This window comes from Centruroides vittatus, unplaced genomic scaffold (genome assembly GCF_030686945.1).
Source record: "Centruroides vittatus isolate TY-2023 unplaced genomic scaffold, ASM3068694v2 contig_918, whole genome shotgun sequence".
Taxonomy (NCBI): domain Eukaryota; kingdom Metazoa; phylum Arthropoda; class Arachnida; order Scorpiones; family Buthidae; genus Centruroides; species Centruroides vittatus.
This window is the reverse complement of record NW_027122605.1, coordinates 716,967-726,686: the sequence shown is the minus strand read 5'-3', so window position 1 is coordinate 726,686 and position 9,720 is coordinate 716,967. Positions and strand designations below refer to the sequence as shown.

At 27.5% G+C, this 9,720-nt stretch overlaps 1 protein-coding gene across 1 annotated transcript in view; it reads right to left on the bottom strand.

The window, feature by feature from the left end:
* Nucleotides 1-1,143: 1,143 nt before the first annotated feature.
* Nucleotides 1,144-9,720, bottom strand: part of LOC136984393 (two pore calcium channel protein 1-like) — a 59,701-nt gene continuing 51,124 nt past the window's right edge. The window contains exons 23-24 of the mRNA XM_067281361.1: nt 6,437-6,630; nt 1,144-1,585 (exon numbers count right to left, since the gene is read on the bottom strand). Of these exons, the coding sequence (XP_067137462.1) occupies nt 1,454-1,585; nt 6,437-6,630 (326 nt within the window). The 3' untranslated portion in view covers nt 1,144-1,453. The remainder of the gene's footprint in view (nt 1,586-6,436; nt 6,631-9,720) is intronic.

Sequence of the window (9,720 nt, the reverse complement as noted above, 5' to 3'; positions counted from 1 at the left end):
TTACGCTGATATATCCCTCTGGTGATGAATTTAAATTTAAATTTTGTTTAATAGTTGTATTACATTTCTGATACTGTCGGTATTTTCTTAATGTAAAAAATTAGTGCAATGTGATTATAAATGTAAATTTTTTAAAATATTATATAATTACAGTCAAAATTCAATTAGTAATAGTAAGGCTTACTGTTGTTATTCCTTTGGGTGGGGGGTCGCAGAGCTAAGAAGATTGAGAATTGCTGATCTAGAGCATGTATTTGTTACTTTGACTTGGCAACTATATTGTATTAGTAACTATAAATTTCATATTCTTCGAATAGTAAATTACATGAATTGCATAAATGCCACTTTCTAATATTGAACATTCATCAATGACTTTGTATGCATTTTATTTTATCAATTAATTTATTAATAGACAAATATATTTTGAGTAAATAAATAATGCTGGCCATTTTATTTGATGTTACTAATATCTCATGACATAAAACTGAATGTTTTTCATAAATATAGGCAAGCAATAAAACAAATTAGAGTAAACATTAGAAAAATCTAAGAATTTCTCAGGATTATTTGAAATAACTAATGATAAGACATTTTGTTTAAAATAGATGTTTGGGCTGTAATTGTAGACCTATAAATTCCCACTGGCAATGTCTGTCCTTCCTCAAGAATGGAGTTAGATAGATGAAAGTCAAGATCAGATATGGAAAGCTTAGTGACAGGAAGCCCTGATTAACTATATATGAACTTCCAATTTGAATTGGAAGTCACATTATTTCAATTAAGAAATTTTCTCCTGAATGGAGTTACATAGAAAACTGGCATGACTTTATTGTTAACAGGAAAAGTATTATGTACAGGGCAAGACACTACTAAAATTGAAAGTATTGTGATGAAAAATTGCAGCCTAGCACTGTGACAAAGTCACAATAAATTACTGCTCATTCTATTTAAATTTATTTGTAATATAGTTGAGTCAAAATGTACCAAGAAACAGCAATAGACAGATATCTTGAGATTTGAATGGCTCAAATATAGAAAATTGATTTACTTGTGTTTACAAAATTAAATGATGATTAACTCTTTCTAGAAATTCATTTCAAATTAGTGAATGTTTAAAATAAATAATTCAATAATGCCTTTAGAAACAATTTGACACAAATTTTTTATAACTTTTATTAAATATTTTGACAATTTATAGCTATATAAACAATATTGTTATATATTAATTATATAAAAGATATTTTTATATCTAAAAAAGTGATAACTAATTTTGTATCTTTTGTGACTCTGATTGTCGTCATTTACAAAAATAAATCAACAGATTATTAAATTATTTCTATATACATAATTAAAAATATATAATATAATACATATATTTATATACAACTATTGCAATAAAAATATAAAATATGTATAACCAAATTTCATATTTCTGAAATTGGAACCACATTGTTCACATAGTGACTGTTCTATGGTGATTAGATAAATCGGGCGTGGACTCTAGATTTTCTTGTCTGCTGGCAAAAGTTGATAAAACTTCTCGTTTGTGTTTTTCTTCTTCTTGGACAGCTGCTTCTAACCAAGTCTGAAATAATTTACCATAAAATTTTAATTTGTATATTGAAATAATTTAAAACTGTTTTAATGTTTATTAATTCCACGAACTAAAAAATAGATATTACTAACTTTATAATAAAGACGACAAAACTTCATTTTGAAGCAGTATACAATGAATTTTTTATACATGTGTCATAGCTACGGCTTAAATTTTCTATTTCAAGTAGTACCTAGCTATTTATTGAAGTGCTAGCACATCTTGTAAAAAAGTTTCAGAATCTGTTTAGTTTTTCTGATCATTTTTATTTTCCTGGTTTCCTGGCTGTTATATATAACAGAGGTTTCAAAAGTATGGCAATTAGTTGAAATATGTCGTCCCCAGATTTAAAAATTTTTTAGACTTGAGCACCTTGAAACATCAAAAAATGCAAAAAATGTCAGAGGTTTTTTTCCTTTATGTCTGGATGTCAGTATGTATGGGAAGCACAATTTTGTTTACCCAAATTGAAGCTTAATAACACTTATGCTTTTTGTTAGAAATTTATGAACTTTTGCAGGGAGTTTTGTGTATTAATGGCATTGATGCTATTAAATTTTGATGGTGAAAGGTCGAGAGGGTGGGGAGATAAAGGTCTCCAGGGGAGTAGGACTTAATGTTAATAATCTTCATTTACACTTTTTTTTTTTTATAAAACTCACCCCCCTACCCCCAAAATTAAACTTTTTTTTGCCATTTTATAGTAATTAAAAATATAAAAAAATTTTTATAACAAAATGGTCCAAACACAATTTTACTTTTTGCTTAATAATGTAAGTTTTTATTAAAAAAAACTTTTATAACAGCTGGAAAAGTTTAAAAAACCAGGTTACCAGGTTAACATTTTTAAAAAAATCTAGCAACTCTTGTTGCTAATTTTTTAAAGATGTTAACCTGGTTTCTGCAGATGTCTGTTTTCATTACACAGATGCTGAGATATACATTTTATGAAATGTCTAATGGTTTATTAGCACATGGTGTAAAGCAAAGCAGCTGAATACAACGTACAGAAGTGTAGAAACAATGTGTAGATACTTAGATAGGTGAAGTATGCAATGCCATAATGTAAATGCCATTTTTCTCTAAATGTTTTATTGAAGAACTGAATTTTAACACAATGTTTTCTGCTGCAAAAAAGTATTTTTGCACTGTAAACACTCCATACTCAATTTTAAGCACCAAACTCATGTGACTTTTGGTGCTTAAAATGTTACAGCTTATATTTACATCTTTTTGATATTCCAGAGAATTTGTAACCTAGTGAGTTTTCTACTATTTTATTGTAAAATTGAAATTCACTAAAAAATGTGTCTTTACCTCTCCTGAGAAGTTTGTTTTTTGACATTAACAACATTATGCCATTGCATGCTTCAAGTATCCTTGATGGCAACTTTCACATATATTAATTTTTTTTTCATTTTTGGCCATCTTTAGTCCCATAGGACACTAAAATACTTATTTCAATGCCTGCAGAAACCAGCTTAGCATTTCAAAAAGTGAGCAGAAAAACTAGAAGATTCTGAAACAAATGTTTACTACAGGATATGCTAGTGCTTCAAGAAATGGCTTAGCCCTTCTTGAAATGACAAATTTCAGTATGTGGCTGTAACATAGTTATATACTAATTATATACGGTCGATTCTAGTTATTAGCCCTGTTAGTTAGCAGGTCATGCCGTGTATTAGGACAAAACATCCAAGAATGGAATCAAATCCTATAACGCAAGCATACTTCACCTACTGGCCCCAAAATGCTGCTTAGTAGCCCTGCTAGCACAGTATTTTTCTTGGAAAACTAAACAAAAGAGACGTGAATTTGGATATTTTTTGCTTTTCCACATGCTACTTTCATTCAATTTCCTTTATCAGCTCTCAATGAGAAGAAAATCTTTCCATTTTCTAGATTGTACTGCAATGATTTTTTTGTACAGAAATAATCTCGTCATTAAAAATGGTTTTACTGCACTCAGATGTTTGTTTTATTGGTGAGAATAGGCATTAGCATAGCTCTTTAACATAACTCAATATATCATATCTCAATTGCATAACTTATTGGGATGTTCATTTAGTAGCCCTGCTGTTTTGTAGCCCCGAAAAGCTCCGGTCCTGATGCCATGCCATTAAGTGGAATCGACTGTATCTGCTTTTTATTATTTTGCAAACAAAATAATAAAATAATGAATAATTTAAAAACTGCTTAAGTTATTATTTCATTTAAAAATATGGAGTAATTGTGATTAATTTACAACTATAATTTTTAAGATGGTTTTTAGCTATTCCAAAAATATATTATTGTATATACGTCAATTAATATACAAACATTTGCACATAAAAAAACCCTTCACTTTAATTGTATGGTAAATCTTTTTCAGTAAAAAAGCATTCATCATACAATCAGTATGCACTTTGACTAGTTTGCAACCATACAATATAGACCAGTGTCTCAACCTTTTTTGACCTTTGGCCCCTTTTGAACTTATATTTTTCTGTGGTCCTCATAACAATAACTCATTTTGATAGATTTTGCATTTCAGATGATATTACTAATGTTAAAGCATGTAACTTTCAACTTTCAAATTTGTATGTACAGTATAATTGTTATTTTTTGGTATATATAATTGTTATTTTTTAAAATACTTAAGTTTAGCTCTACACTCAATTTTGTGCCAGTTTCAGAAGTGAACAAATGTTAGCACTAAATTGAAGTTTTATGGTATGAAAAAAATGAAAATGATTTGCCAAATCTTGTACATGTATGTAAAGCATGTCTTCATTTACAGGAAACAAATGTACATATACAGTAGAACATCGGTTATCCGAAACAATTTGGGACTGGAGATGTTCGGTTACCTGATTTTTCAGATAACCAATCATGTACGAAAAAATATATTAACCTATCCCACATTGAAATTTTTCTCTGTTGCATGTCACTTCACATTGACAAAAATTCAATGTTAAGCCTAACGAAAACTTTTTAAAAATAATAATCGTGGCTATTGTATCATTAAAAATTATTTATTTGCACAAACAAAATAAATATATTGAAAAATATAAAAACAAAAAAATTATATTTCTGAAGTTAATCTAGTATCAAAAACATTCCAATCAATGAGATAGAGTACGTTTGTAAAGTCGAATGAGTTAAATGAGAATGATGTCATCATTATTCTTATTTCATTAGACTTTTTGACCGATTTTTATAACTAAATGGCTGTTTCTAAAATCAAAGATATGAATGTTGCTAGTGCAGCCTTATCCGAAATATTTTTCTTAGATTGCTTTGGGTAGACAGTTATTTCTATCATTTCACCTTTTAATTCACAATTTAAACACTCAAGTAGATTTAGAAACATCGATATCACTGGGTGCCATTTTCTTAATGAACTAAACTAACTCTTTCCTTCGTGAACTTCGTTAGAGTTTCATTCGAAATGTCATCACTGCAGAGAATGCACACTGAGCGAGACTACTACTTTTTGACCGATTCGTTACTAATGTGTTTAACTCATTTGACTTTACGAACGTACCCATAGAACAACAATGAGTTATTTTATCTCGTTGCCCTCTCATGGTCGTGCCAGTGCTGCCAGCTAAAATACACACACCAACAAAAATAATATTGGAGTAGCCCAAGACAGCCAAATATTTCAGTACCACAGCACTGTCGGAAATTTGAATTTGCCGACTGGAACGCATTCGGTTAACTGATGTTTCAGTTGATCGGTATTCGGATAATGATGCTCTACTGTATTATCTGATAACAAATAAAACATTTTAGGTTCAAAATTTCCTTATGAAATTTACTTTTTTATTTTATTTAAAAATAAATGACTTTGGATAATTTTTATACAGATATCAGCAAGAGATAGTGACCAGAAAGAATACAAATCCTGAAAGTTAGCCTGGTATTATGAAGGAATTAGATTTCCTTCCAAACAATAATTTACTCTCAAACACTTCCATCACCACACTATCATTGATTTTAAGAAGCAGCTTTTTCAGTTTAAAATAAATGTTAATTTATTCATACCTTATATTCTAATAAAGAAAAATTACTTTATTTTAATGTGTATAGCACACAAGGCAGAATAATAACCTCACAGAAAATTGCTAGAATAAAAATAAAACCCTTGCACAATCCTCTTTACCATATGCTCCATGCCTATGGTTCAGCTGTTACTTCATAGATGTGAGTTCATAACTGCAATTTAAAATCAGTGTATAACCCATACCCCCTTTCAAGTCATCTTTTAAACACACAGCCCATTGATTATATTTTAATATTTTGTTTTTGTATTTTATATGAAACTAATATTTTTGTTGTAAAATTCAGCTTCTAATGAAGGAAACAAATTTTTACCCAAGGAATTTGAAATAAATTATAAAAATTTATACTATTATCTAATCTGATCTAATTTATTATTATATTTATATTGTGATATTTTCATGATACAATGGGATACCATAAAGTGGTTCCCTGTACATAAAAAAGACAGTATTATTTTGTTACAAAGTAACAAAATTGTTTATAGCACATAATGTTAGAAGTATCATCTCTTCATAACTACTGTGTGTACAAATAAACATATACAATGCAAATTTCACATTTTTTATATCAGAAAACTAATTCAACAGTAACATATATAAAATGATAATAAACAGAATCAAATCTTTTAATAAAAAAAATTCATTGAACAACACAATTTTTCAAATATTTATTGTTGAACTGAAACTAAATAAAGTGTAAAATATTTGGGAAAATAAAAACATAAGCTGAATCAAATAAATAATTTTCTGTAATAAGCATTGTCTACAATAAAAAAATTAAATCATTTCTACATACTTTAGCTTCATCAGCATACATCTTCAAACTAAATGAAAATTTGGTACGCATTCTTGTGCCACGATAAACTATAGATCCACTGGCTAAATCTTCTGCATAGGCCATAAGATGACTGATTGGCTGATTCAGTTTTCCATAACAAAAATCTATTTCATCTCTAGTTAGAGACACATCAACTTTAACTAAACTATCCTCTGAAAAATAAATAAAAATTTAATTCATTTTTCTTTAAATGTAAACTTAAACTATTTCTTAATTGAATTGATTGTCATACTATTTATTTTTTAATACATTCATTAACATTTAGTATCTACTTTCAAAATTAATATCATTATCATTTTGCTGCTGAATATTTTCATTACTTCTTGAATTTTTTCTAATTACATACACTGGTGACTTGATATACTGCAATGTGCTTTGATAGTGTGGACCTGCATAAATTGCAGAGAACCTGTAGACCCATTTAGCACCCAGTGGCAGCAGGATCTGGTTTATTATTTCATTTTATGTAAACTAGTGAGTTAAATTTATAATGTCCAGCACACTTATACACATACTTGCATGTAGTTTAAAATCAATTGGCTTAATTTACAGTATTTTACTCAATGTGCCTATATTTTGTACTTGTCAGTGCATAAATACAGCTTGGCCCATAAGGGTCTTGATACAGAAAAAATTGGAACAATGTGAACATTAGGGATTTCTGAGTATGGTGAACAGTAAGTTGATAAACAGTGGTTACCATATATAAACAATACATAAATTCAATTTTTAAGTAATGCCAAATTATCAGACTAAAAAGGTTAATTTAATAATTTGATGTAATTTGACTAGAGATAGATTAGGCTGCCATCTGCAGTTAGTGGTTGTCATATGACATGGTATTGGTGTAAGTGGCAGACAGAATTCCTTCTCACAATGCAGCCTCATATGAATGTTTTGTATCCCAAGAACCGCATTACATTAAGTCACCATCATATATATTTTAAAAACACAAAAAAACATTTAATAATTACAAATAAATATCTAAAAAAAAAATCACAGAAACCCTCTTAGCTAACGTGATTGGGATTAGTTAATAATTATTTCCTTGAATAATTAAAACAGAAATCATAGAAAAATATTTTTAAAAATTCAATAAGAAAAGAAATCATTCATTTATAAGTACATATTGTAATGTTTGTTTCATAAAACTAAAAACTACAAATTGTAAATTTTCTAAACAATACTGATTTTGGGACAAATACTAGCCAAAATAAATTATTTTTATTAATACTACAATAAAAATAAATTTTATGTAAATTTATTTATATAAAATTTGTCATTTCATATATCTATTGTCATCTCTATGATTTATAGAGGAAAAGGATTAGTCAAGCAAAATTGGCAATAAATGTTTTTATTGTATTTACATTGATAAACTGTACTGGAATACAATTCAGATATATAAAAAGAAAAAAAAAAATTAAAATTTATATTCAAAACTTGAATATCATGTTAAAATATAATTATTATTCAAGTTTAGCATCTAAATGATAATGCTAAACTTGAATAATTAAAAAAACCTTATATATTATCATTAAATTTACTCTTTATTCTTCTATGATAAATATGAAAAACACATTCACTCTTTATTATCCTGTTTTACAAACTTTTCTCTTTGAATGCTTGTGATTTGATTTAGAACAAACTGCTTGAAATGTGATGTACTGTACATTCCAGAATGTATTCTTGTGACAGAATTCAAGAGATTTTAATTGGATAGTTCATTTTTTAAATGTTGAAGGAAGCCTGCACTTATCAAAATAGAGATATAGGTTGAAGGAGAAATTTCAGAAAGTCAGACAATGGAAGTTTGAAGCACTGAAGAACTTTAAGAGTGGTCAATAAAATTTGAATATGGCATGGCTTAGTGCATTATGATTTAGAATACAAAGAAGCCATGTTAACCTTACGTTAACTTTTTTAATCACAATAAAAGAATTTAACCTTAACAGCAGGACATTAATTAATATGTCTAAATCAGGAGATGAATTCAGTGAACGATATTTCAAAATACATAGTATACTATCTGTACTTTCCTTTAAGAACATTATTATTAGTGACATCATAAACACTATGTTGTTGTTCATTTTGACAAGATTCTACATAATCAGTATATAAACATTTGTTTTATTGTTTTTATACAAATGACTATAAAAATTCAAGAAAGAGCCTGTAATGTTCTTTGGAACCAAAAGAAATATTAACTGAAAAAACATAAACTTATCTAAGAGAAACTCAGTAATTTCTCTTGATCATCTTCATTTATATTCCTCAATATAATATTTTATTTGTTTCTATAAATATAATACACCTCAAATCCTGATGATATATTAATAAACCAACAAAATGGATATATTTGTTGGTTTATTTATTTGTTTCTCTAATATATTGTAAGATAAAGTTTTTTCTTCTTACTATCTGTAATATATTTTCTTTTAGTTTGTCTACATTTCTTAATCTTTAATATTCTTTATTAATGAAGATATTCACATTCATAAAGAATTAAAGAATATAAGACATATTAAATATTACATACAGATTTTTTGTGAATAATTATAATTATTAAAATAGATTAAATTTTTTTGTGTCAATCACATAATTAAAGTTTGGTTTGCCTAAACGATTGACTTTTAGAGTTTGAAATTTATCATCAGTACTGACTTACAAAAAGAAAGAATAATGTTTTACAAATTAATTAAATCAATGACACATTTTATAGAGTTTATTAAGAAGAATAAAAAACTGATATTTATTTTAAAATTTTTCATGAATGTTCATACTGAAGAGCACTGACACTAAAAAATAAATTTTCCAAGGAGTCCAACAGATCATTTTTATTCATGAATTAAATTTTTTTCAGGATATTAGCTCCAATCATCAGATTCGACTGTTACACAGATTATAATAGTGTTTTTCTAAAATCGCTTTTTTCTTTTTTAAAAATGATAATCTGTTAGATTCCTTGAAAAATTTGTTTTTTAGTGTCAGTGCTTTTCAAGTTTTACATTATGGAGTTGAATATCCAGAATAATGATATTTATTTTACCGTAATAATGATCTCATTTAGTTTTTATTTATCAATTAACAGTTTCAAATGGCTAATTTATGCATATTAAAGCCAAACAATTACTGGATTAAATTGGGCTACATTACCACTACTAATAACTATTAAATCACAAGTAGATGGCACCTAACACCTACCTCTAGTGCCAAATTACTTGAGATTTAATAGTTATTAG